The following is a 26,206-nucleotide window of genomic DNA, read 5'->3' on the forward strand; positions in this document are numbered from 1 at the left end:
AATCACCCTCTTCACTGACCCTGGATTCAGACAGAGCTATGTACGGCATAGTTTGACAGAGCGTGGATGTGTGCCGCATGTTCCAAGTTTCTGTTATCACTTTCTACGGTTCTTAATCGATAACCAAGAGCTTATATGCAGTCCAAGATCGGTTACGATGTGAAGGCGCTCACTCCATCCTTCTTAGCACATAGAACAGACTCGTTTCGCATAGAGCACACAGAACACGCAAATTCGTTTCGCATAGATGCCATTAAGGTTGTTACGTACAGTACTGTACGACAGGCGCCAAATCATCAGGAATAAAATAAATACAATACTACTTGAGGGGGGCATGGGATCGAGCCTCTGCTCGCCGTCTTCGTGCATCAAGCGTGGAATACGTGCATCATGAGGAAGAGAGAGAGAGATGAGAAGAAAGGAAGAGAAGAAAAAAATCACAGTCGCGTGCATGGGTGACATATGAACAAGAAAGAAAAGAAGAAAAGAAAAGTTCGGCAAAAAAAAAAGAGCCTTTTGGTGAAATAATGAGTGTCTGTTCACAGAGAAAAACGCAGGTCTAAGGATGGATGGTACAAGAATCTCAAAACGGGGGAAACTAGAAAAACAACCTCTCATCAGAATCCCCCCCCACAAAGGTAAAAGCAAAATAAAAACTCACAATGGATCTCACAAGTCACGGCCTCGGCCAAATATCCGTAACAGTCCTCCTCCGTTCCCTCTTTCCATTTCCATGTTGCGGCAAAATCGTCGACGCAGCACTTCTATCAGCAGCATTCGCAGTAGAACCCCTCCCATACGAAAGTGTCCCAGCATCATCATCACCCTCAAAAGTTTTCCTCGCAGTCCCAAGCGTCTTCCTCCTATCCCTATCCCTCTCAACCGCAGACGTCGAAATCGACTTATTCAACAACGGAGCCGAAGGATGATGATGATGAACCGCACTATCAGAAATACTATTGCCCTCCGCACTCGTCGAAACCGTCCTTTTCCGCTCATCATCAAGATGCTGCTGCTGAAGCCCAGAAAGCGCCGCAGATACCGAAACAGCAGACGGTCGTGAAAACGTCATCGTCGAACGGGCAGGTTTATTTGAATCGGTGCGGACGAGCGGGGACGCAGGCGAGTTAGTGGACACGGTGTGTGCCGTCAATGCAGTCGTCGCACTACTTGGGGTGGTAAGACCAGGAAAGGTAGGCACGCTACCACGGACGGTAGATATGGACGCCAACGAAACCCTAGGCCTGCGCTCGCGATCTCGGACGGAAGATCCTTTATCTGCAGGCGTGCTGACGGGAACATTCGCTTTTCTTGATTCAGAAGGAAGCACAGCAAGTGGTTTGGGCAACGTCAAAGGTGGCAACGTCCGACTCCGACCCAAAGGCTGATCGCGTGTTCTCGAAGCCGGGGTAGGTGAAGGTTCGTAGTCTTGAGATGAAGTTAAAGTCCTTTGAGAGTCTGAAGGGCCTAAACGACCAGTAGTACCATTGGCAGCAGCAGCGTCCATCTGATGTTCTCGTTGTTCACGAGGGGTGAACAACCTTCGGACTGACCCAGACGGAGGAGCCGCACTAGACAACTGCGTAGCTCTACCATGAGGCGGAGGCGTCTCAAACTGCTTGGTGTCCAAGTCCCTGGTAGCTTGGAAGGGCGAAGACCTCGCAAGGGAACTCTCCGCTCTTCCAGCACCAAGTCTCCTCAAAGCCTCCTCCCTATCCCTATCCCTATCCCTAGGCTCCCAACTCTTCCTCGAATCCAACACACTCCGTCTCCCACTCCCCGTGCTCGTACTCGCAGCAACGTCCGGGCTTCCAGCAGCCCCTCTAGCTCTGAGATCCTCGTCGTTCAGACTGACACTCCTGCCGTGCACAGAAGGGGACCCATGCTGCTGCTCACTAGCCGTAAAGTCCCTCACCACCTTCCCCATACCAAGAAGGAAACCAGTGACACCTCGCACAAGATCATCAGCAGCCCGCACCCCTTCCCTATACTCGGCTCCCACCCTCCTCCATACCTCTGCCACCTCTTTATCAACGCCAGTCGAATCGTCAACCTCAGCACCAACCTGCGCTTCCATCGCCCGACTAGTCCCAAGCCTCAAAAGCCCATTGAGCCTCTCAGCAGCATACACAACATTCTGAGCATTCCGTGCCAAATCACTTGATGACGTCCCACTAGACGGAGGGAGATGAGGGATCTTGGCCAGATGCGACTCAAACATCGTCAAACTGTCCAACATCAGCTTTGTATGTTCCGTTTGCTGGAAAGAACCACCAAGGACCGGGGTGGGAGGCCCAAAGCGTTTTGTTCCAAACGGGCTGGCAGTGGAGAATCTCTCGTATCTCTCCTGCTGCATATGCTGAGGCGTAGCAGTGGCAGGCGCGACGTTCGTAGAAGGGGTAGGTGGTGGCGCAGGGGTGACATTGTTGCTGCCGCTGTGACGACTGAGGGAAGATGCTGCACGGTCGAGGTCGAGCTGTTCCCTCTCAGTCCTTGTCAAAGAAGGTTCCCTGTGGCTCAACGAGAGGTCACGTTCCTTGTCCCGTGCAACCAGAGAATACGTGCTCCGGTGGCCTCTCAAACCAGGGCGGCCTGGTGGCTCCTCATTGTGCTCCGAGTAACGATAGTCGGCCATTGATGTTGAAGCTCTCGGTGGCCGCTCTCGCTCTCGCTCCCCACCCAAAACTCTTCGCCTACCATCATCGTCAATATCATGGGGACTCCACTCAACCCGCCGATCTTTGAACACCTCTGCTGCGTGCTCCTCCTTACGCGTCAAACCAGCAGCCCTGAGCCCTTCTCCAATCAGACTCCTACCCCCAGGACTCCATAACCCCAAAGCACTTTCAGCACTCCCTCCACGCAAGCTCTGCCTCCTCTCTTTTTGGGCATCATCATTCACAGCTGCCGTAGACGAAGAGACGATTGACCGATAATCGTCGCTTCCCCATCGACCAGCTGTCCCCGCTCCATTGCGCCGTAGTTCTCGTACAGTGGAAGAACGCCCGACCCCGTTCGTTGTTCTATATGGTGTCATCGGCTCCAAAGAAAGCTGGAAAGCAGAACAATGAGAATGAATGTATCCATTGTGTCCAAGGCAACTCACCCTTCCTTCTCGTCGTTTATCACCACCATCCAAACTCCCTCTCCTCCTGTGGTTCGTTCTTGACTGGTCACCACCATGATCGTCCGTCATCCTTGTCTCTCCTCTAAACTCTTTAGGCAGGGCAGCCCGCTTCCTAGTGCCCAACGGACTTCGTCTAGACGATGCAACCGCCGCCAGAGCACTCTCCGTGATATCCCTGACGGTATCTTTTGACCGTTCTCTAGCAGTCCCGGTTATAGTGTCATATCTGGCAGAATCCCCTTCGTCAAAAGACATATTCGCCATCGATGTCCGTTTCCGCCTTCGACTGGGACTATTACTTAGGTTAGAACCAGAGGACAGCGTCGCTGCACTGAGGGTGCGAGCTCTGTCGGGTGATCCGGGCGCTGATGTGTTACGATGACGACGAAACGGAGTTACTGCGGTGCTCGGATCGCCCGGAGGGGGAGGCGTGATAGGACGACGAGAAGAGTGGGAACTGGTCGATGCAGAGTGGTGATGTGATGAAGAGTAGGAATGCATTGAAGTGGACTCGCGCTCAGTCTCGGAACCGGAAAGAGTGTCCCGTCGTTGTAATGGTGGTGGCGGTGGTAGTGCACGAAGCTGCCGAGGTGGATTGGAGAGGCGAGAGGAGGAGGTAGATGAAGCGTGTGATGGGGCCGAAGAGCGAGAGTCAGGCGTCGCTGCTCGTGCACGGCGACCAGAAGGCGATGGAGTGCTTAGCCTTGAAATGGAGGAGAGTTTGTCAAGGGCCTAATAGGCGCATATATGCGTCGAAAAGTCAGCCACTTCGAGGTGAAACAGAACAAGTGGCGTACCATTCGATTTCTCTCCGTCAGACTTTTAACTCTTTGCAACGCCAAAACATTCTCACTGGAACACTTGAGAGTATCCCTTCTGTCCAATCTCTCCGTATCATCTCCCTCCAAGTCATTCTCATTATCATCGTCAAAATCTCCATGCCCTTCAGGTTGCCGTTCATCCACCAGTCGACTGCCCATATCCATGCTACTGCCCTTCAAGCTCACACTCGGCGTCGTCTTATGGCTCCCACTACTCGTACTCGCACTGCTATTGCTCGTGTATGACAACGGCCGTTGTTGACGTACGGCAATACTCCCCGCGTCGCCCGTACTCTCGCTGCCCGTGGAATTCGTCGCAGGCGGAGATGGAAGCCCGGAGTCTCGTGAGCCGATACTAGAACTCGGACTAGGCGGTTCCGGAAGGTCTGGGAGACCAGGGGGTGTGTTATCGTGGATGAAAGAAGAAGATGACGACGGTTGCGGAGATTGACTAGAGTTGGGGTTGTTGGCACTCGTGCTAGCGCTGCTGCCGATCCAAACTGCAGACAAAGGTCGATTGTGCTTGACCTTGAGCGCTGGCCGAGGGGTCATTTAGAGTGTGTATGCTGTAGTGGGATTACGTTTTTTATGCCAGTTGCTGATTGCTGCTGCCTGCTAAAAGGATTGAAAAGATGAAAGAGTAAGGAAGGTGATCGTTGTGCGTGATGGCGAGCAAGGGCTGCAGAACATGAAATAGGCAATTGCTCGTCGGCCACGGCGACGGCAAGAGCTAAAGTGGAGGACGTCGTTTGAATCAAAGAGTCACAGTCAACAAACAAAAGGTGAAAATAATTATTTATCTTTGTCTCACGACGGTTGTTGAAGTGAAACGCCTGAAGGATGGGATTCCATTCTGGTCAGTGTGTGACGTCAGTCACGACCTCGCGATCGTCAGTAATATTTCGTACGCCGATATGACCGACTTCTAGATCTTCTCCGCCTAGACGATAATCCTATTGGCAATATCACTTCTTTCCCCAGACCGTCGCCGAGGCTTTCTTCAGCAGCTTCCTCGGTGAGATTTCACTCATGTGCTGGCAGGAATCAGGATAAGATCTGAATCCAATGACACACCGGGGAAGCCTCTTTCTTCTTTACCCCTGCCCGAACCGGTACGAACTATCTATAAAAACCCACCCACCTCAACCCAAACACGACCATGTCCATGGCCAACCCTTCAAGTTCCCAGTCCGTGTCCACACAAGACCACCTCATCTCCGCAACCAACGCCTTCTTCCTCGCCCTCGCATCCAACACCTGTTCCCTCACCCTCCTAACCCATTTCTCCACAACTCACCCCGTAACAATCCAACACGCCCCAGCCCTCTGCCCCCACCCGCAAACATCCCGCCTCTCAGGACTAAACGCCGTCCGTTCCTACTTTGACCTCCTCGCCACAAACTGGACCCGCTCAAAAATGGCCATACGCACAAACCCACGCGCGGACGCGAAAGCGCGCCGCGTCGTTGTCGGCGCCAGTGTCACTTGGATGTGGCGCAGGAGCGGCCGCGAGTGGGATGAAGATTTTACTTGTACACTGGAGTTTGATGAGAATTATAAGATCTCCAGCCTCGTCGTGAAGACTGACTCGCCTCCGGAAACGTGTGTTATGAGAGCTGTAGACTCGGCCGTAAAATGAAGGGCGCCATCCCAATAATTGTGGGTACCCATCCTCTACCTTGTGGACATTTCATCATCTGATCTGATACCTTCCTTAGACTCTTCTATCTATTGGCAGTGATCTTTATCGAGCTGGCGCGCAACGAGAGCAGCGACTATATAATCAGCTCCGTCAGCTCTCTGGGATCCAGGTTCGGCCATCGGGCATGAATGAGACTAGGTCCGCATGCCGAGTTCGCTCGGCAGGATGGGGAGATTCCTTCCTTCCATAGGAGTGTATCTCTCTCATCTCGGTGACCTTACGCGTCCCCGTGGCCACGCTTATTTCGAAATTGGCAGGGCCCTTGGACTTCATGACGTGTTTCTGACGAGATATTTGGACCAGACCTCTTCGGGAGTGGGATTATTTATCATACGTACGACGCGGTCTTATACAGCAAGGAATATGGGATTAGGGAGAATGCGCAGTAATTTATTTTGTCAGTGCCCGCCGCGAAAAGTACAACACGTTGACAAGCTTCGGGTGTCCAAACGTCAACTCTTCGCATGGTATAATTTATAGAACACGCCCCCACGATTGCCGCAGTCCATCGGACTCGGACGAGTCAAACGGCCAACAGTTGTCGCTTGAAAGGCCTCTGATATCCTCGTACTGCCAGAAAGTTTTTTCATCTGTGGTATTCCACTGCAGGCACAAAAGTTCGCCAATTTCAGCCCCAGGAAAAATTAGTAGCTCACCTAAGTAAATACCGAGACCGAGGGATCCTTGGAGTCGTTTAGGTTGTAAATTATAATATGGAGTCATAGGCCCAATAGGAATACCACAGCTACTAGGTCGTCAGAAGTTTCCATAGCTATCATAAAAATTCACTACGGCTGTAAAATTCTCGTTCAATCCCAGTAAAAAAAACAGGCGCTCTAAAGGTACGAAACAAGCTTATTAGAGTCACTACTGGTTAATTGAAGGTCGAGAAATGGATATAGCATTTGCGGTAGTCTTGAGCATCGAGTAATCTATTAATAGCCGAGGGTAAGGATCGTCCGATTGCGAGATGAGTTGAACGACGTCATTAATATGTAGTAGGAACTTGAAAGCTTAAGCCTCGCGTCCAGAGCTGGACGCTCGAAGTTCTAAATCTATTTTTTTTTTTTCGGGTCAAATTTAAGTCTATTGGAGCAGAGCCCCATGTCAGACCTTACAACTCGGTAGACTACCTAAGGCCCCTAATGCCATTTAATGCCTAACCCCCGTGAGATCACCCTATGCACCGAAGGAGGCACGCCCAAGGCGAACATCCCCCTACCGGCCCGGCACGGAAACGCCGTTTTAGGGTGCATCTATATACGCGAGCGGGGCAGTCTCGTCATTCTGCTTGTTTGTGCAGTCCATCTAGGTGGCGTTTCGTCTTCTAAGTACCCGATCCCGAAGGATAGGCACAGCCGATGGGACGAGCATGATCAGGGAAAGAAAAATATGATTTTTGTTGGTTGTTTGCTGTTAGCGCGACTTTGCGATTAAGGTTGTGAGACTATTGCGGTGTGACTTGTGCTTGAAGTCCGCGGGCTGAGATGCGGGTAAGAGGGGGTGAAAAAGGTGGGTTGTGTTGTGGACAGGCCCACTAGGTCGGCGCCTGTTCGACTCTTGAGGTTTGCCAAAACTGCAAGTGTGTCCTGTAAGAGCAAGCGCTTACTGTCAGTTCTAAATCTATACCTAAGTATATTTAATCACTGCGTCAAGCCTCGCAACTCGCTGAATTCATGAAATGTGTAGTAAGAGCTGTCGGATAAATGGAAAAAAAAACCTCGAAATTCATATAACAAAATCCTAGTCTTTTTCCTACGGCCGTAACGAGACTAGCAAACCGTACAAGCCCAGTGAAAACCCCGCTGGTTCAAATTGGATGAAATCTGATGAAAGTGAATTAATTCTATCCAAACAGCCAAAATCGGTTGATATCGACCACAAATCCTTGGCAAAGCGCGCCGCGCCTAAAGATAGATCTAGCTTGCCGATCATACGCACATCTTGCTTGTCAAAACGGTTCAAATCTGTCTGTATCGTTATTCCCTTCCAACAACCCTTTGTAGCCCTTTCAATTGTATATCTAGTGCGGCTTTGTCTGTGTTGACGAAGTTGGGACTCCACGACGTTTAGTCTTGGAAATTGCTCACATCATTTTACGCAACCCAAAAGTAAACCTTGACACAATGGATAGTAACGAAGAAAGCGCGACATTCAGAACGAAATACTACAAGAAAAGATCATTGGATACACTCAAATGTCCACGGCGCCATTCTTGTGACAGGGCATCTGACTTGATTTAAACGTGTCTAAAATCAGGTCCATGCCGACTTCAAAACTTTCAAACTTCTGGGCAACACATGTCATTAATTTTCAATATCAAGGACATCAGACCTACCTCTTATCATCATTGCTGATCAGACAGTCTCGAGCTCAAGAAGCTTGGAAAAGTCGTCACTCTTGACCCACTCGTTGACTTCATCGAACTTCCCTTCGGGAACCTTGACAAGATGCTCCACCCCGTCCTCAGTGGTGAACCCAATCACATTTGGCCGGACACAATCGGCATCGTCACGGGCTTCAGCATCGCGCCTCATGCCAGTGCCTGCATTCCAGTTGGCAGACAACCAGTTGGAATAGGTCGGTCCATTGAAAACGCTGGTACCTAGTGAAAATTGTTCCTTTACATCAGAATCGAGGACAAGTTCGGAAGGGTCTTGGGTTCTTACAAATAGTTCCAGAGGAGGAACCTCCACCACCTGTCTGAGTGGAGCACGTCGAGGTGCCGAACGTCTTGCCAAACCAAGTCGATGTCATAGGCATATTCTGGAACTTCACCGACCAGCCATAATTGCTTGGCCAGTTGCAGCAAGTATTCTGTGCAATGCCATAACAGCAACCGAATGACCCGATGCAGCTGCGGGAGGTGTAGGTGCAGATATCGCCTGCCGAGACAAAGCTAACGGCGGAAATGAGGACGAGGAGAGAGGGCATGCGCATTGTTGGCGGAGAAATTTATCGGTGTGCAATATTCAAGGAAGATTGACCTGATGACGGTTTGTCGACCCAAAGTGCTCTTTAATACTTTTTGCAGCTGTCCGGATGTTCCAGAAAAGGTATACACAGTGCATAATATGTGGAAAGTGCCAAGCACATTTTTCCATAAGCTGTGGAGAAAAGGGATATGACGTGAGATTACTTGTCAGACTGTCCAGCGGATTGACATGACACTAGGCACAGGCCAAGAAGCCTTCATCTGGCTGTAGTCAGTCTAGGGTCAAGCTTCGTCGGTAGAAAATCCGACTCACCTACCTTGAGTACAATTACATTCTGACAAAAAGGGTGTATCATAGCTTTAATATTGAGAGCAAGGATGCCGGAAAGCTTTCATGCGACAGCCTTGGTCCAGAAATTTGGACGTTCAGCGTTACAGAAACCAAAGGGTCGTCAGATTTTTTTCGGTCTTGTTCTATAATTGGGCAACGACGGGCTTCTACAGACAAAAATGATTGAATACTAAAATTGTAACTGGTAGAGGAGCAGACGGTGTGCACCTTGGCGAGTTGGATCAGTTGTGAACATTGAGTCCGTCCTCAGCTACTTCCTGTCAGCTCCGGAGCATTGTGAGACGAATCGCGGCAAGACGTTTGCAAAGACGGACACCGTGCTGTATGGATAGGGCTGATTCGGAATGGACTCGGAAAGGTCACAAGTTGTATTGCAAGCCTGACATCTGCATTCCGTTTCTGCATGGAATAGTCTTCGTTGAGCAGGAAACAGATGCCAGAGAAGAGCGCTTACCGGTTCTTAAGACGGTCAGGATCACCCATCCAGAATGGTCACCTAATGAACCCTCGTCGAGCTGCGGTCGTATAGTCAACTGGAGCCTCAGGGAACAACAGTGTAGAGCAGGCTGGAGTATCACATACAGAGTTGGTCTGACATGGCACTCTGCCCCAATAGACTTAAATTTGGCCCCCCCTCCAAAAAAAAAGTATCACTGTCTTCCAGAAGGTTGTTGTATGTCAAACCCAATCGTCCACATTCGTGCATGACAAAGTTACGAAACCGCGCATTAGAGGCGGAGGTACTTGGCCGCAAAGCACAGATAACTCAAAATTAAATTGATGTTCAGCGCCTCTTGCACCCAAGACAATGATAACAATCAGCCCAGCGCGCATCCATGCACTATCGAGGTTCGAATCTAAAAATAAACACAAAAGTTAACGTTAAGATGTAGAGTGAAAGGTCCCCGACCACGCACATGTGCACTGCTTGCGGGGTGCTCCAAGGAAAACTATGGCATCCCAGGAACTCGACGTATGAGATTAAGGGATACTAACGGAAGGGTGTAAGTGCTTGTCTGGGGTGAATGGCCTCTAGGCTCCATTACAATTCCCTACACTGTTTCCTTCAAAAATCGAAGTCCACAACGCCAACGGCTCAGGCATCGATCCCACTGGAGTTGAGTCATTCGAGGCATAAGGGCAAGCCAGAGGGATATGAATTGATCACTTACCCACTGCAGCGAAGATAGTTTTTATTTTAGACAAAAGCCAGAAATTTGAAGATACACCGCTCACCTTCATGTTTTGCCCTAACTATGTAATAACCCTGAATATTGTTATATATTGCCCCATTGGAGATGAAGCGGTGAACGCCGGCGAGGCGGCAGTGCAAAGTGTCACCCAGCCAAAAAAAAACGGAAAGGCGAAAGGACTGCCGAAACGTGAACTGGGTTTTTATGTGAAAGATTTGGATTTGAATCTTGGAATGCAGGACATGGCTCAAGCCAGACCTAAGATCGGAGGAGTCTTCACTTCAGAAGCTTACACAGTGGGTGAGAGTCCCTCGAATAGGCTCTGTCGTACAACCCGCTAAATACCGACCAGTCAGAAAAACATCAAACTAGTCCATGAGATCTATCTTGCCTTGATTCCTTTCCTTGGTCAAAGATTTTCAGTTCTAGTAGAGTGCTCGCCGTGGATGTCGGGCGTCTTCTCTCGCCGTTGCATAAGTCTTGCCCATGAGAAAATTGAGCAGCGTACAGGGGTGCAAGTGTATACGCGCTTAGTCTGTCTTGTGGTGGGGAGTGGAAAGCTTGTTCATCCCAGACGGCGTTACGTAAAGTCGTGTAATTTGCTGTGGCACCGGCATAAAGCATGTTTGCTGGGATCACTGCAAAAGCGCCTTGCAGAAGGTCATGGGGCAGCCGATAAGCGATCTAGTCCTTTGACTTGATCCTAATCGTCTTCAAGTCGAGGAGCTGGCAGTTCCTCACTGAAAAAGGTCGGCCTCAATGTCCCCTGACTGTGCAATGTGCAACAACCCCGCCACCCACCGTTGCTCCAGCTGCCTTTGTCGCCCCCTCTACTGCAGCAAGTCCTGCCAACGGGCTGACTGGAAACTCCACAAACTTCTCTGCAGCTCTCGACCCTCATTCGAATCGCCCCCGACACCCTCCTCGCGGCGCGCAATTGTCTTCCTCACGAACGGCGAGATAAATTTCACTTGGGAAACAACCGAAATGAAGACCGACGATGACGACGGTGTCAGATGGGAGTCCCCCGTCGGCCTTGAAAAGTACTTTGGTGGCGAGTGGCCAGGTTCACAGAAGTACTATAATAACGTAGTGCGCGGGCGCAGGCTCAAGGAAGATATCGATCTGCGTTTCAACGATGATTTTTTGGTGGACGGCTCAGAGAAGAATTTGGCAGTGTGTAAAGTTGTGCAGGGCATGGATGATGGCGGGGCTGTATGGCGGGCTCCCTTGGTGGCGTTGAAGCAGGCAAACAGTTGGCATGATAAACAGAGATTGTCGCCAAACTCGTCACCTGGGTATGGACACATGGATATGGGAGATTTTAGGGAGGTAGTGGACTATCTGACAAGTTGGAAACGAACGACGTGAATTTATTCAACTCGGGCGCGGGAGACATATTCACAACAATGCTTTTTTTGTCTATGTTTTTGTGTTTTTGTTCTATTTCTTGGCTTGTGGGGCATTATCTACTTACTTTACCACCTACTGTAAGATCGAGACATAGTGTGGTATCGTGGTCCTTGGTCAAAGCCCTAGTTATTCCTTGAAGTTGCGCATAAGACGGCGGCAGGAATGGCAGGCTAGGAAAGATGAGAACATGGAATGACGGGCTGCAGACTGGATGGCGCCATGGCGGGGTTGCAGTCTGCAGATCACGGATGGAAGGTGAGCGAGCGCTTATCAGTGAATAGCTTCACGTCGATGATACATGAGCCCAAGTCTGCAATTGACCCAAATCTGCTTTCCAAATGGACATCGACCCAACCTCCATCATGGTATCACCCGTCTAGGGCAGATCAGCGTGCGAAGCAACACCCCACAGTGGACGAGAGGGGAAAAAACGCCTTATCCAAGGGCGATGGCAACGTGGACAGAGTTCTGAATCGGACGTTTAGTTCTTCACTCCACAGGACGAACGAGAAACTTACTTTGATGACTATGGAGTCAGAAGAGCGAGGGATGGCAAGTTGATTCAACGCGAAAAAAACTGCCCTACACCGGTGGCTTCACGATTCCTTGGCTAATTTTGTAATACACAATCGATGCGTCCTCCGACGTGATGCCCAGATAGATCTCTTTCGTGCTCAACTGCGCAAACGCAGCTTGAAGCCTAATAGAAAATTTGTTGGTTCAACATGAGTGAAGTTCAGGGGACGGGCAGACCTACCAGGCAAAAGAGACCGTCTCGGATAGAGAGCATGGCACCACGTGTAGCACCGTGTCCTGAAAATAATCGATTGAAAAACTGAACAAAAAAAAGGAGAGGGAAAGAAAACGCACCGTGTCTTTTTTCTTCCCTTGTATAGCACCCCGCTCACACCTGTCAAGGTCGACAACTTGGACGGTCTGCCATTGTTGAGCTAGATCTTCGATGTCAGATGATTTCCCTCGTAGGGATGGAGAGGGAGTCTGACCGTATACGATGTCGTTGTACGCTTGGAACAGGCCTGATGCGGCACGGGGATACTTTTCGAGTAGGTTTGCGAGGATGGGATGCTGTAGGTCGTTAGGTATGATCTTGGAGAAGGGGAGAGAAAGGTACCGAAGGATGGGATTCCATTTTAGCACAATGGTTGAGAGAGACGCGTCGGTTGATGATGGTGTAGGGGAGAAAGTCGTGACCAAGTCGTGACCTCAGAGGCTGTCGTTGCTCAGCAGAAAACCAGCTCCACCACGTCACTTCCTATCCAGATTCCATATGCCCGTTCCAAGCAATCTCTCTCCCTCGAGTTACCTACTCACCTCAACGGCTTGAGCGATGTACTTCTGCACATCTTCTAACCAAAGCGGCAGCTCACCGACTCCTAGGACACCAGCTTCTTCCCTCCCTCAATGCTAATATGTATATTCCAATCAGTAGTGGTGACCATGCCGTTGACAAGGTTCAGAGCGTTTCCGGAGCCAATGTTGGACATGTATTCCTAGCCATAATTTGCGATGGATGTATCAACGTTCAGTAGTGCTTGGGTCACTTTGAAAAAGGTAGATATCAAGACTGTAAATGGCAGTCCACCGGAATGGTCAAGGATCCAAGCAACATGGAGAGTAGTTGTACGCCAGATTATATATATGCGCTAAAGATTGCATACGAAGTTGATGATGAAAGCGAGTCTACGGGTGTATCTACGATTTGGGATATCCGCTCGCTGTTCATTGTCGAAAGAAGGCAGGTTCGAGAATGATCATAGTGCTAGCGAAGCCATAGGCAAAAGGCCCCACCAGTGCGAGAGTAATGGTTGTACTTGAAGAACTATGACGAAGGGGGTTGGTACGAGGTAAGGCGACGGGAAAGAATGGGGCTTTCGTTTTCGGTGGAGTGGCGGTTATTTTCTCGTTGATTACGCCAGGAAGCCGTCCGAGGTGTTGACTCCGTTGACGCCGACGGTAATATCAGTCTCAAAACGCTTGATACAACCAACCTTGATCCTATCCAGATCGCCAGCATTCGCACACAGATCAAGGCATTGCAGATTCCATTTTGTCAACCTCAAGGTGTCGAAAGGGTCCTGAATGGATGGGGGTAGAGTCCCGAAACCAGCGGTTACGATATGGAGTGTCGATGGACCTGTAGAAGTAGTCAAAGTTTTAGCTCAGGCTCTTGATTGTGACAGGGGTTTGTTAGGTTTCCATCTTGCTCCTGTCCTGCAATCATACCTCGGCAAATGTTTCAAGCAGGCTGTCCACCTCTTCCCACATCCTTGTAGTTTCTGTTTCAGCCTCGCCGGGAACCCCATTCCGCCATTCGTCGTGAAAAGCGATCGTTCTAAGTCTGGGGAAAATATTGGAAAGAAAAGCGGCGACTATGGGTGGGGCATTGATGGGAGAGTCTGCGACAGATAAGGTGTTCAAAGTATTATTGAACTTGACACCGAGATTTTGGGTATTTTGAGCGTCAAAAACGACGCCTAGGTACTCTAGCTTAGGACAACGTTGTGCGAAGGGAATGAGGTCCTCTGTTTTTATGATTGGTGATGTTGACGATGGATATATATTGCCGAGTTCGAGATGACATAGTTTGGGCCAGACATCAGCTAATCTGTTTACTGTGTCGCTTGTAAGTTGAATGCCAAAAGTAGGCTGGATATCAACGACTTGAAGATTCGTAAACACAGTCAAGGCCTCGAGTCCAATGTCAGAATAGAGTGCTTCCTGTGGGTCCAAGTCTATCAAATCTAACTCCAGTAAAGTGAGTTGTTCCAATGAGGGATGGTAAATGTGGCGACTGATGGTATGGAAGAGCTCCCTCCATTGACGAGGATGACAAACATTCTCAACCCGAATTTCGAGATGCTCGATGGGACTGGAGGATAGGAGCTGCGCCAAGGCGATCGCTGGATCCATTGTCCTACAAGAGATTGATAAACCTCGAAGAGCAGGGTATCCGCTAGTTGGGTTGCGCGTAACGATCGGCAAGTGTTGATCGTAACTACGCGTCAAATCTTTCAGAGAGATAAGAGAAAGTCTTTGGAGGGATGGGATTGTTGCAAGATGCTCGAGAGCTTCTTGTGTCAAATTGTTGACCGTTAGAGACTGAAGCCAGCTCCATTGACAAATGACAGAAGAAACAGCCCGTTGATTTTCTCCATTGGAGTCGCAGGGAAAATGGAAAGTCAATTCTTTCAGGGCTGGACAAGAGTTGATAAGACCAGAGAGGATGGAGGGGGCACATGCACCATTGGAGATATGAGAGAGAGTGATGGATAATGTGGTGAGATTGGGAGAGAAGAAGAGATAGACGCATTGAAGCATCGACCACTCCACTTGCTTTGTAGAGTGTCCATAATACCACGAAAGGTCTTCAAGATTTGGAAGGAGGGGCCGCATATGCAATGTTGCCATGCTTAGAGCTTGTAGAGCCTCAATGTCAACAAAAGACTTTGAGTCCACATGAAATTTGCGTATTCGTTGGGCATAAGATGGTAATCTTGTCAAGTCAGAGAGTAAGATTGGCCTTCGCAAACACTTCGGGTCGGAAAAAATCAGAATGATTTCACTAAAATATAATTGATTTTACAAGCGCACCATAACCTTTGTAGACCAACCCTTTGCCTTTATCTCAATTATGTCGGGCGGCATCGTGCAGAGAAGCGGACGCAGTCCCTCGATCTCACGCCAAAGAACGTCGAGAGCTGGCCCTTCGAAGGCACGACATGTGCGAGCAAGAGATGCCAAAGTCGCTGATCGTTGGATTGGCCGCGTTTTGTAGTCAGGCCTTAAGACCTCGCAAACCAAGCTAAAGAGCTCAGGAACAAGAAGGCACCGATGAACCATCGCTTTCGCTGGAACTTTGTTAGCAGTACAGGTTGTTCGAGAAAGGACAACCAAGTTTTGACCAAGTTGATCTTCAACAAAACACTTGAACAAATACATGATAGAGCTACAACAACACTATCGATACAGATGCTACAATAACACTATCGATACAAGATGCAATCGTTGATAAAAAAAAGTAAGTTTTTTCTTATGTTCACGACGCGCTTACTGCTTAGGATGTGGCTCATACACACCGCGCTACAATTTCACTTGAGACGGCATATTTCACAACAGGTTAAAAGTGAACTCACCTGGCGTTGTATACCCAGCTCGTAGAGTTCCGCGTTAGACGTCATCTTCCCGGCCAGTTTCTCGCCGCCACCTGAGGCAGAGAGAAGAGGATTGAGATAAGAAGATAAGAGGAAAAGAGATCGGACATACCAATAACCTTGTCAGTCATGCTAACTTTTCCTGAGGAAGTCTCAGTAGTATCGGCACGGTAAGCGCCAGTGCCTGTAGGTCCAACGCCATAGCCGGTGTCGCCAGCGCGTTGGGTGTCGCCATACCACACACCGGCACCAGCGCGTTGAGTGTCACCGTAACCTGCACCAGCGCGTTGAGTGTCACCATATCCCGTACCAGTACGTCGAGTGTCACCATATCCCGCACCAGCGCGTTGAGTGTCACCATAGCCCGCGCTGGTACGTTGAGTGTCGCCATATCCCGCACCAGTACGTTGAGAGTCGTGTCGCCTACACCCAGCGCACCAATACCACCAGTGCCAGCCCTAGCTAGCAGCTCCCTGCTGAGCTTCGAGGGTCCGCCTCTCCTCCCAGCCTTGACGTCCAGTGTACCCTCCCTCAGCACGGCGTTCAGCAGCAAGACGCTCCTGATGGTGTCAAAGAGAAAGTCGTGACCGTGACTGGAATGGGTCCCTTGTCAGTCCCACTCCCAAGAACTAATTATAGCGTGTGCTTTTTATCATAGTCTGAGCCTCGTCCTAACAATTGCGCCTACCAACATAGGTGCTCGGAGTGATGAAATAATCACCATAACGGCGTAAGCCTACATAAACTCAACGAAAAGGAACAAGATTGCTACTACACGTCGCGTCCTCTATTCCACGAAAACATTCCCAATGATCTCATAATCTGCCTATGAATAGGTCTGCGCTGGAGTGAATGATCGGCACAAAAGAGTATCACAAATGACTTCAGTTTTCGTATACTATGAGGTCATCCACCGACCATATATCAACGCCGTCTGAGACACCACCCCAATCCTCCACCCCACCAAATCCAAGATGAGCCCACAAACACAGCAACCCACACCCACTCCGGTGAACGCGCAGCCGCAAGCTGGTCATGCCATTAGTGAGCAAGCAGATTTTTTATCACTTCGCGAGATTGAAGACTAAGATCATGTTGCTTGATGTAGGCTTTGGTAGAGGTGTGTCGATGCCTGCGAACGCTAATACGGAGCATCAAGGCGCTTCGAGACTCAGAGGTGGTGGAGCTGCGAAAGTGAGCATGGATGGATCTTGTACTATTATATATTCTGACCAAAGTCGATATAAACTCATGTAGGACTGCTGCATTGGCGTGCTGGGCGTTTTCGTCTGTTGTGGTGAGCAGAACCCCCTGTCTTTCGATATGAAGATACTGAAATGACGTGTACGCAGATGTTTGTGAAGTGAGTCTTTCGTGATGACTGTTATATGAATCTTTTTTGGTATATGTTGACGCTTCGCGTAGGGAATTTGCGACGTCATCGCCAACATTGTCTGTTGTCCCTGTGAGATGATTTGTTAGATGCTACGAACGCTGTGTATACAGCATAGACGTTTACGTACCAGCATCGAGTGTAGTTGGAAATTCTTTTTGAAATGGAGACTAGGAGCTCGTTTGTTCGAACGTTAACGCAGTGTTTTCCGCGCCTTCTCTGCTAGAATTGGTTCAGGTGTTCTCATTTAGTAAGGAATGACTCTTTGCTTTCCCATCGAGGAGTTCGTTGAAGTTGTTGCAATGCTGCCTTGACAGCTAACTGCATACTAATCGTAGACCATATCTAAATTTTACTTTTGTGCGCTTTTATTTGTACAAACAACCATATTAGGTAGAACGCCCTTCCAAGTTGGCAAGTTCCAACCGCTCCACCCTTATGACGTGCGGGGCGGGATTGGAGCGTTTGGAGCAACTACCGAAACGGTGCTAGAATGTGGAGCAATAGGCAGCCCGCGCGCATATGGGCATCATGGTTTACATAGCCACGGCCTAAAACGGATGTTTATGCACAACCAAAGGCGCAAAGTGAAATTTCAGATGTGGTCTACGATTATGCAGTTAGCTGGAATCGTAACGAAATAAGGAAGCGATCGCATAACGGAAGTGGTGGAGCAAGGCACTGCGTCCTCATGTTGCGAATCTGTTCTGACCAAGCCTAATGTAGAACTGATGCATTGGAGCTTTCATCTAGAGGTACACTGTTCCTGATACATAGTGCGATACTTGAGCGATGGTATGCAAGTCTCCGGGAGGTGAGCATGGTCTGCCTAGGCAGAGATATCGACGTGTCCGTAGGGTATATGCCCCCAAGCTGCATAAGTACAAGTTTGCGTTGCCCTGTGAGGTAATTTATTAGACGTCCAAGTAGTCCAGCAACTAACGTACCCAGAGAACCAATGGAAATCACGAATTAGCCTGTTCGAACATGAAATCACTGCGCATCGTGTACTTGACACCGCCCGTAACCTCTTCACCGCTATGAACGAGCATTCTCTGCTGGAACACAAGCACTCTGCCTAGTTTAGGCTCCACGTCCAAGTGTTCCTTCTTATCTGGGGTCCAGAAACGCGTCGCCCCGCCTGTGAGACCATCGGGTTCGTTCAGGTAGAGATGGAGCGTGACGAATGATTTTTGCTTCCCGTCGAGCAGGTCGTTGAGCCCGTCGCAGTGGGGTTTGAAGTATTGTCCTGAGCCGTAGCGGAGGAAGCTGAGACGGGGGTTTATTCTATGCATTCCATGAGTCAGTCAGCTAAGTATGTAAAATGAATACCACCAACCGAACCATCTTCCACGTCGGACCCTGTTCCTTCCCCGGTCTGCTAGTGATACAAGACCACCTACTCCCCGGTGCGATCTCACAGATCTCATCAACGAGCGGTCTAAGTTTTTCGTATATCCTGCTGGATACCTCCTCATCAATCACCAGCACCCGATCGCTGTTCCGGAAATTGGTGTGCACGGTCTGAGTAGGACCCTCTGCGCTCAAACCGGCTGGAGACCAGTCCCCCGTTGAGGATGCTAGCGCGATGAGGTCTGCACATTCGTTGGGGGTGAAGACGTTGTCAATTAGTTTAGCGTAGAATGGGCTGTATGGGGTTGCTAGAGGGGTTTGGGAGAAGTCGATGGGTGTGATGGTGGCCATGGTTTGGTCTTCTTTACATATTTGGCACCAAACACCTTCCTCTCCATGGCGTACTTGTGAGGAGAAATTGACGTTATTCTCCTCGATAGCGTCATCCATTCATTCAGTGAGCGTCATATACCGTCATCGATCTCACATTCTTATAAGGACAACTCTCACTTGAAACCTTCAACAAAAGCACCACCTCGAATCGCAAAAGAAAAATGTCGTACGGAAAAGATACGTCTCGCACCGGGGAATACAACCCAAGCCGTGCGTTTCCATTCGTATATACAGAAACCGGGATTGACAATTTCATTTAGAACGAGACCCCCGACTTCAAGGGCAAGGCCAAACCCAAGGTCAAGGGGACCAGCCTAGCACTACCGGAGGGTACCAGCAGGACCCCTCCTATACTCGCGACACCGGCGGACATGGGCTCGGTGCCGAAACCACCCCAGGCGGCGAGCCTGGGTACGGCGACAGGACCACGGCGCAGCAGCACCACTTTGGCCGCACTGACGAGCCCATGCGTGATACTACGGGCGTGCGTGATACTACGGGCATGCATGATACTACTGGGCTCGGTCGGGATTCAGGGATTCGTGGCACTGGTCCTGGCGTAAGTTCTACCACTGCCGGGACGTACCCAGGGGAATACGGGATGGAGGGCCAACATTTTCGTCATGGCGAGAGCATGGAGCCCTTGAGCACCGTCCCCGGAACTAGCCTCCCCGCCACCGCCGCTGCTGGCGGTGATATTCATCGCCACGAGGGGCCCATCACCCGACACGAGGAACGGAAGGAGGGCAGGCGTGAGCAGGAGGTGGAGCGAGAGCTAGGTGAAGGTCCTCTTGAGCGTCGTGAGGAGCATAAAGGTCATCATCATGAAGGACCTTTGGAGCGTCGTGAGGAACGTAAGGAGCTTCGTGGGGAAGAAGAGTTGGGTAGGGGGGGTATGACCCGCCGCGAGGCTCATCGAGTCTCGATGGATGAGCCTTGCATGTCCAATGTTCCTGGCACGAAGTTCGGTGGGTGGGAAGAGACTCGAGGTGGTGGGTTGCCGAAGCAACAGGCGTCCACGACCACTACTTATCCCGGTGCTGGGGTTACTGGTGGTGGTGATACCGCATACGCTGAAACTGGGGCCCAATCTGGGCGAGGCATCCATGCACAGCAGTATGAGAGGCACCCGGAACATCATCTTGGTGAACGTGAACGTCAGCATCTTACCGCCGAGGAGCGTCTTGATGCTGAACGCCGTGCTGAGGGAGGGTACACTGGACGTCAAGGATGGGAGGAGAAGCAGACTCTTGAAGGTCAGCAGGCCGCTAGGGCCGGCGCTGGCACTGGTGGTGTTGGTGCGCTGGGTGTAGGCGACACTCAACGTACTGGTGCGGGGTATGGAGATACTCAACGCGCGGGTGCGGGATATGGCGACAATCAACGTACCGGTGCAGGTTACGGTGACACTCAACGTACCGGTGCGGGCTATGGAGACGCTCAACGTACCGGTGCGGGCTACGGTGACACTCAGCGTGCTGGTGCAGGTTACGGTGACACCCAACGCGCTGGTGCTGGTGTGGGTCATGGTGATACTCAACGGACTGGCGACACCGGCTATGGCGTTGGGCCTACAGGCACTGGCGCTTACCGCGCCGATACTACTGGGACTTCCCCAGGAAAAGTTAGCATGACTGACAAGGTTATTGGTATGTCCGATCTTCTTTGCCTCCTCATTGTTTATCTCATTCCTCTTTTCTCTGCCTCAGGCGGCGGTGAGAAACTGGCTGGGAAGATGACGTCTAAACCGGAACTCTACGAGCAGGGTACACAACGCCAGGTGAGTTCGATTCTTTGCTTTGAAGTATGCCGTCTCAAGTGAAATTGTAGCGCGGTGTGTATGAGCCACACCCTAAGCAGTAAGCGCGTCGTGAAATCAAGAAAATTCTACTTTTTGTATTGCTATAAACGATTGTATCTTGTATTGATAATTTTATTGTAGCGTCTTGTATGTATACTGTTCTATCATGTATCAAGTGTTTTGTTGAAGATCGACTTGGTTTCCCGTCACTTTCTATGCCTTTTTGCTAAATTGGCGGAGGTGACCAAGTGGTGACGAAATTCATCTGCTCAAAACACTATCTCGGCCTCTGGTTCACTCCCAGCACGTGTATGTGAAGCTTCTCGTAATCGCAAAGGTTTGGCCTAGTATATCGGCGGGCGCGACGAGGATCAGACCCCCCTGGATTGCGCACACGGTGTATTATAAACCACACAGTCCTACACCTCTCTCTCCCTCAAATGGCAGTCCCGCGCCTTCGCCTTAGAATTGCTGTAGTCCAGTTCAACCCGAAGGTTAGAGAATCCCAAACTTCACTTATCAAATCACCGCTAGTCTTCTAAAAGATTGGACAAGTTCAAGCCAATTTGGCCAAAGCGAGAGGTCTATGCCGCAAGTACACAATTTGCTCATTGCTTGGAGGGTTCGGGTGACGACTGACGGGTTGTAGACTCCTGCCACGATCCGTTGATCTTCTGTGTTTTCCTGAGATGGCATTCACAGGTGAGTCGCAGTCCCTTGAATCATGGAGTCACAAGCTCTATGAAACTTGTAGGATACGTTTTCGAGAACGCCGCTGCCATATCACCCCATCTGGAACGTCCCCGAACGGGCGCTACATCTCTGTTCTGCGCAGAGCTGGCGCAGAAGTTACAGTGCTATGTCATTGCAGGGTACCCCGAGGAGCTAGCCTCGGACGAACCCAGATTGAACGAAGAGATTGTGGATGGTCCGGCGCAGGATAACGCAGAAGGCAGCGCTTCCTCGGAGGTCCACCAGGTAGGGGCTAATAGCGCGATCATGTACGGTCCAAATGGGCAGTGGGTCGGAGGTTATCGAAAAACAAACCTTTTTGAAACGGATAAACCGTGGGCCAAGGCTGGTGGGTGTATCGGCTTCAACTTTGGTTAAGATTTTACTTATTATTTCCAAGGGACTGGCTTTGCGACATTCGATTTACCGCCCCCGCTTGGAACAATGAGCTTAGCGATATGTATGGACCTCAATCCCCACCCTCCCAATGAATGGACGTCCATTGAGGGCCCATACGAACTTGCAGACTATTGCTTGTCGAAACGAGCAAATGTATTGATATTACTTGATGCATGGCTCGATTCTGGCAATGAACCGGACGATAAACATGATTGGCATACGTTGAGATACTGGTCTGCACGGCTAAGACCTTTGTGGGCAAGCGACGAGAATACCTTGGTCGATTCGGATGGTGAAGACCGGGAGGAGACGCTGGACAAACCTGACGCGCAAGATGCCCCAAGCGATGAGATGATAGTTGTTGCTTGTAATAGATGTGGGGAAGAGAATGGTATGCCCGTTTCCCTTGATCACGCCTCCTAACCTATCAGTAAACGTTTGTAGGAAAATTATTCGCGGGGACTTCGGCCATATTCAGCATGGTAAAAGGTTCCGGCCGTCCCAAATTACTTGACATGATGGAGAGGGACGAAGAGGGCGTTCGCATATGGGATATAAATGTATAACATCTTTGACCGCAATTTTTGGAATTTTCTGTGAGCTTGTATCCTTTATTAGAATGTATATTAAGATGCCCTTTCCGTTCCATTCCTCCCGTTCTCTAAGCAATGCCGCTGAAGAATGTCAGTAATCTCCCGTATGTCTTCTGAATCAGCATCCTGTCGATGCCAAAATTCTGCTTGAGATAATAAGCGGATCGCCACCATCGTTGTATGCGAGCGCCGCTTGTAGCCTTCTAGCGTGCTGCAGAGGCAAAACACTGAAAATTCGATCGTTCGAGCGGTCTCGAAGAGGACATTATTTCTGAAAAGGGCAGTTCAATATCTATATCTTGATTTCGTATTCGAAGCGGCTCACCTGGCATCCCCATCAGAGGGACTTTGTTGGAGCATGGCCCACAGTTCTTCATGATTGGGTTTCACGACGAAGATCTTGTAAAGTGCACGGCGAATAAGGTCGAATGTTTCCTCGCGCTTTTCCGCCTGATAAATTTTGTTGAAAGGTACGGAGGTCATGAAAAAAAAAACGCCGCTCACAGGTATTTTGTTCGAAAATGCGCTCTCCAACTCCATTTCGACATCAGGCAAAGTTACCGGAGAAGCTAAAAGATGGTTGCCTTACTTTCGGCTTTATCATGAAGTAAAGCTGAAAGCTCACATTCTCGAAAAACCTCATCCAGATTATCTTCGTCATCCTCAACGATATCAGGAATATCATAGTTAAAGTCCATCTGCTCCGGTGGATTGACCTCAAGCTCTGGCTCTGGTTCCAACTCTGACGGCGGCGCAACTTTCGGTGGCTTCTGAACGAAACTTGGTGGCTTGAATGGTTTACTCAGACCTGACGCTGATCCGAATGGTTTGGTAACTGGAGTTTGAAGAAAAAAAAGAAAGCTGTCGTTGGATCGTTACTACAAAAAATTGCATACACTTACCAAGCATCGTTGGGAGTGCAGGTTTAATTTTCTTCGTGACATTGCCCGCCTGTTCAGGACCAGTTCGCTTGTTATCCCCGAAGGAATTTCGACTCTGGGGTCTCTGATTATTTTTCTGCCAAGCTTGTTGGTCACCTCCCGAGTGCGCGTTATTCTGAGCAGCTTTTATGATATAACCGTCCACGCGAGAACTCGCATGCTCCAAGGAAGATAGATTTGAGATTTGCTGTTGTACCTTATTGGGGTATTTGCAGACCTTGGGGAGTCAGCGATGAGCCACAAAGAAAGCAAAAGTTATGTATTGGCAGAAAAGCGTACATCGCACATTCTGTTGCAGAAGGTCTTGACAAGTTCTTTGTCCGTTACGTCAATGGCTTCGCCGAAATAACGGCAGATAGACTGCACAGTGCACATAAATGAGCCGCAATTTTGATTTGAAGATGGCCGTCAACTCACTACATGTCTACAAATTGTACTGCTCTCGGCGAATTGAATGAGCTGAGGGGGTCGTGAAAAGCTGAATATCAAATTTTGACAAGATACTTGCTGCAGAAATGCTGTCAATCGCTCTCTGAGTAGGTGGCAGCCCCTCATTATCTTCCTTGACACGGTTCGCGTTTGATATTGTCGCCAATCGTTTACTATATAGCGCATCTTCTCGAGCTAAGTGGCAGGTAAGCCAATTTTCTTTTCTTTTTTGCTAAAAAAGAAAAAATAGAGCTAGTGAACTCACAGTAATACAGAATGCATTTCGATGGCTTTCAATTTGAGGTAATTGTCGTAGTCCACGGGTACAACCAGGTACTCACCAATCCGTCCCGACCAGCACGTCCTGAATAAGATGTAAATACGGATTAATATAGGCAGATACAACATACCAGTTTCCTGATAATATCCTACGAGGAAAAGGGTTATGCAAATGCCTCAAATTGAATTGTACCGCTACCTTCAAAGCTTTTTGGGACGTCGTAATGAATGATGTATCTAAAAATGTTGGAGTGACCTTCCATAAGAGAAGTCGTCAAGGACGAACCTAACATCCCCCTTGTCTATCCCAAGTCCGAAAGCGATGGTGGCAATGACCTTCAAGAATATTCCAGTGGAAATGTGTGCGTAGTTGTGGCTAAAGCTTACAAGGTCCACGCTACCTTCTTCACCCGAACCTCCACCAGTCCATCTTTTCAGCGTCGCATCTAGGGTTGCAGACCTAAAGTCACTGGTAAGATGTTCATCCGTCAACATCGTTTCAAAACTGACCCAATACCGCGGTGATATGGCCTTGCGCTGAGGCCTTTCCCCCTCAAATAGCTCGAGAGCTCGTCGCAGGTCACCCGTTTCCGACAATAAATTATACCCGAAGACGCCCGCCCCCTCCGTCTGTAAAGCGTCGTAATATAATCAAACACATCGGCCATTTTTGATCTGTCGTCTGGGGCGGAAAGATACTTGATCTGTTCATAATGTCATTAGCCCATTGCTAATCACGTTCCGTCGGTCTATCACCTGGTAATACAAGTTATCACGATTAAAGGGATGAAGGGCACAGAAAAGATTATCTTTGGACATCTTCAAACTTCGAACGATGTCCTCTTGAACGCTGGAATAGTAAAAATAAATGGCTAATTTATAGCCATCAAGAAGAAATAGCTTACGCTTCCGTAGCGGTTGCGGTGAGTGCCATTATCGGTATGCCCACGTACTTTTCACGGAACTCTCCAATACGTCTATATTCTGGGCGAAAATCATGACCCCATTCCTGTCAAGTAATTAATGTGTGAGTTGGCACATGAAAATAATAATAATAATCTAGACTGACGGATACGCAATGCGCCTGGACAACACTAGAATAAGTGGTATTCAAACATTATTCAGAAGACCTACCTCATCGACGACGAGGAGGTTCAATTGTTCGTCGTCGAATAAGCCCTCCAGTAAAGGTTGAAACTCTTGTGTCAGGAGTTTCTCAGGCGTAACTGGTGAAAAAAAGTTAGATCTGGAAATCAAGTAATGCGGGTTCATCTAGACTGACCATAAAGCAGCCTAATTTTTGGACGACTGGACGACATGTCTTTGATGATCTGATGTCGGTTTAATGCGATGTGAGTATTGATGGATCGTAATCGTAGCTCACCCCTTTTTTCTCCTCTTTTGTCGTTTCTGATGTAAAAGCTGCGACAGGAACGCCTTTACTTCGCAAGTTGTCGACCTCTGGTCAAGGGCATGAGGTTCAAACCAGGACAGGGAGTTTTGGAGGAAACCTACGATTTTTCATCAAAGCTTTTTTCTCGAGTTCGTAACTGAAAAACGGACAGAGAGAAAGACAATCTTACCCAGGAGTGGGGAGACTACAATGGTCGTCCCGTGCTAGAAGATATTCATAGTTTGCGTTGAGTCAGTGACAGAGGCCGGGCACGTACCTCAGCGGCCAGCGCGGGCACCTGAAAACATAGGCTCTACAAAGATGATTTGAAATTAAGTAGAACGAGCTAAAATAATGGGCGCACTAACCTTCCCCATACCCGTTGGAGCCACCACCAAAACATCTCGACCTGGAACGAAAAGATTCAGTAAACCAGCCCTTTACGCCATATAAACCAACCGGAGGCAGCAGCTTCGACAATTTCCTTCTGTTTCCCTTTGTATGCGGTATGACCAAATGCTTAACAGGGTCATTGGGATGAACGAGGGGCCGCAAACTGATAATGCCAAATACACACTTTGGGTCAAGATACTAAGGAAAGTCAGATTAACTGAGGCATATATTGCGGCAATTTATAACTTACCGGTAGCACACATCGCTCACGCATACTTTCCCTTGGGCCATGGAGAAGGAGAGTGATGGAAAGGACAATTGAAGGTTTGACGCGGAACACCGTGACGTAAGAGTGTCAATTCTGACACGTGATGTGACCGATCGTGTTTTCT

The 26,206-nt window shown here is 49.3% G+C and overlaps 12 protein-coding genes across 12 annotated transcripts; 5 read left to right on the top strand and 7 right to left on the bottom strand.

Annotated features, from left to right (window-relative positions):
* Positions 1 to 183: 183 nt before the first annotated feature.
* LACBIDRAFT_312088 (uncharacterized protein) lies at positions 184 to 462 on the bottom strand (the record flags this gene model as incomplete). The annotated part of the gene is made up of 1 exon (XM_001877215.1): positions 184 to 462. The coding sequence occupies one exon, from the start codon at positions 460 to 462 to the stop codon at positions 184 to 186; it is 279 nt and encodes a 92-aa protein (XP_001877250.1).
* Positions 463 to 676: 214 nt separating this feature from the next.
* On the bottom strand, positions 677 to 4,500 carry LACBIDRAFT_312089 (uncharacterized protein; the record flags this gene model as incomplete). Its single annotated transcript, XM_001877216.1, has 3 exons — positions 677 to 3,052; positions 3,107 to 3,859; positions 3,925 to 4,500. The coding sequence occupies 3 exons, from the start codon at positions 4,498 to 4,500 to the stop codon at positions 677 to 679; spliced, it is 3,705 nt and encodes a 1,234-aa protein (XP_001877251.1).
* A 607-nt stretch (positions 4,501 to 5,107) lies between these two features.
* On the top strand, positions 5,108 to 5,587 carry LACBIDRAFT_312090 (uncharacterized protein; the record flags this gene model as incomplete). The annotated part of the gene is made up of 1 exon (XM_001876775.1): positions 5,108 to 5,587. The coding sequence occupies one exon, from the start codon at positions 5,108 to 5,110 to the stop codon at positions 5,585 to 5,587; it is 480 nt and encodes a 159-aa protein (XP_001876810.1).
* Positions 5,588 to 5,794: 207 nt separating this feature from the next.
* Positions 5,795 to 6,130, top strand: LACBIDRAFT_312091 (uncharacterized protein; the record flags this gene model as incomplete). Its single annotated transcript, XM_001876776.1, has 1 exon — positions 5,795 to 6,130. One exon carries the CDS (start codon positions 5,795 to 5,797, stop codon positions 6,128 to 6,130), a length of 336 nt encoding a protein of 111 aa, XP_001876811.1.
* Positions 6,131 to 8,007: 1,877 nt separating this feature from the next.
* LACBIDRAFT_323874 (uncharacterized protein) lies at positions 8,008 to 8,590 on the bottom strand (the record flags this gene model as incomplete). The annotated part of the gene is made up of 2 exons (XM_001877217.1): positions 8,008 to 8,255; positions 8,320 to 8,590. The coding sequence occupies 2 exons, from the start codon at positions 8,588 to 8,590 to the stop codon at positions 8,008 to 8,010; spliced, it is 519 nt and encodes a 172-aa protein (XP_001877252.1).
* Positions 8,591 to 10,889: 2,299 nt separating this feature from the next.
* LACBIDRAFT_312093 (uncharacterized protein) lies at positions 10,890 to 11,680 on the top strand (the record flags this gene model as incomplete). The annotated part of the gene is made up of 2 exons (XM_001876777.1): positions 10,890 to 11,497; positions 11,626 to 11,680. The coding sequence occupies 2 exons, from the start codon at positions 10,890 to 10,892 to the stop codon at positions 11,678 to 11,680; spliced, it is 663 nt and encodes a 220-aa protein (XP_001876812.1).
* Positions 11,681 to 12,125: 445 nt separating this feature from the next.
* Positions 12,126 to 12,693, bottom strand: LACBIDRAFT_312094 (uncharacterized protein; the record flags this gene model as incomplete). The annotated part of the gene is made up of 5 exons (XM_001877218.1): positions 12,126 to 12,243; positions 12,301 to 12,356; positions 12,414 to 12,493; positions 12,548 to 12,629; positions 12,676 to 12,693. The coding sequence occupies 5 exons, from the start codon at positions 12,691 to 12,693 to the stop codon at positions 12,126 to 12,128; spliced, it is 354 nt and encodes a 117-aa protein (XP_001877253.1).
* Positions 12,694 to 13,471: 778 nt separating this feature from the next.
* Positions 13,472 to 16,409, bottom strand: LACBIDRAFT_323876 (uncharacterized protein; the record flags this gene model as incomplete). The annotated part of the gene is made up of 8 exons (XM_001877219.1): positions 13,472 to 13,639; positions 13,788 to 15,095; positions 15,156 to 15,510; positions 15,616 to 15,644; positions 15,698 to 15,768; positions 15,828 to 16,138; positions 16,241 to 16,275; positions 16,404 to 16,409. 8 exons carry the CDS (start codon positions 16,407 to 16,409, stop codon positions 13,472 to 13,474), a joined length of 2,283 nt encoding a protein of 760 aa, XP_001877254.1.
* Positions 16,410 to 16,677: 268 nt separating this feature from the next.
* On the top strand, positions 16,678 to 17,727 carry LACBIDRAFT_293013 (uncharacterized protein; the record flags this gene model as incomplete). Its single annotated transcript, XM_001876778.1, has 6 exons — positions 16,678 to 16,759; positions 16,824 to 16,909; positions 16,973 to 17,012; positions 17,068 to 17,078; positions 17,141 to 17,180; positions 17,502 to 17,727. Coding segments are annotated over exons 1-6 (471 nt in total), but the record flags the coding sequence as incomplete, so codon positions are not given.
* A 346-nt stretch (positions 17,728 to 18,073) lies between these two features.
* On the bottom strand, positions 18,074 to 18,911 carry LACBIDRAFT_312097 (uncharacterized protein; the record flags this gene model as incomplete). The annotated part of the gene is made up of 2 exons (XM_001877220.1): positions 18,074 to 18,395; positions 18,448 to 18,911. The coding sequence occupies 2 exons, from the start codon at positions 18,909 to 18,911 to the stop codon at positions 18,074 to 18,076; spliced, it is 786 nt and encodes a 261-aa protein (XP_001877255.1).
* A 2,184-nt stretch (positions 18,912 to 21,095) lies between these two features.
* LACBIDRAFT_312099 (uncharacterized protein) lies at positions 21,096 to 22,352 on the top strand (the record flags this gene model as incomplete). Its single annotated transcript, XM_001876779.1, has 6 exons — positions 21,096 to 21,149; positions 21,201 to 21,250; positions 21,305 to 21,357; positions 21,410 to 21,736; positions 21,788 to 22,177; positions 22,231 to 22,352. 6 exons carry the CDS (start codon positions 21,096 to 21,098, stop codon positions 22,350 to 22,352), a joined length of 996 nt encoding a protein of 331 aa, XP_001876814.1.
* A 60-nt stretch (positions 22,353 to 22,412) lies between these two features.
* On the bottom strand, positions 22,413 to 26,105 carry LACBIDRAFT_312100 (uncharacterized protein; the record flags this gene model as incomplete). The annotated part of the gene is made up of 27 exons (XM_001877221.1): positions 22,413 to 22,650; positions 22,705 to 22,829; positions 22,884 to 22,948; positions 23,005 to 23,214; positions 23,282 to 23,537; positions 23,600 to 23,680; positions 23,738 to 23,779; positions 23,829 to 23,944; positions 24,015 to 24,039; positions 24,091 to 24,113; positions 24,160 to 24,177; positions 24,228 to 24,265; positions 24,315 to 24,488; positions 24,539 to 24,732; positions 24,785 to 24,878; positions 24,934 to 25,037; positions 25,098 to 25,112; positions 25,163 to 25,254; positions 25,311 to 25,359; positions 25,413 to 25,489; positions 25,544 to 25,558; positions 25,612 to 25,645; positions 25,699 to 25,734; positions 25,790 to 25,830; positions 25,881 to 25,940; positions 25,999 to 26,012; positions 26,065 to 26,105. The coding sequence occupies 27 exons, from the start codon at positions 26,103 to 26,105 to the stop codon at positions 22,413 to 22,415; spliced, it is 2,277 nt and encodes a 758-aa protein (XP_001877256.1).
* Positions 26,106 to 26,206: the final 101 nt, after the last annotated feature.

Source organism: Laccaria bicolor, genomic scaffold, assembly GCF_000143565.1.
Source record: "Laccaria bicolor S238N-H82 LACBIscaffold_4 genomic scaffold, whole genome shotgun sequence".
Lineage (NCBI taxonomy): Eukaryota > Fungi > Basidiomycota > Agaricomycetes > Agaricales > Hydnangiaceae > Laccaria > Laccaria bicolor.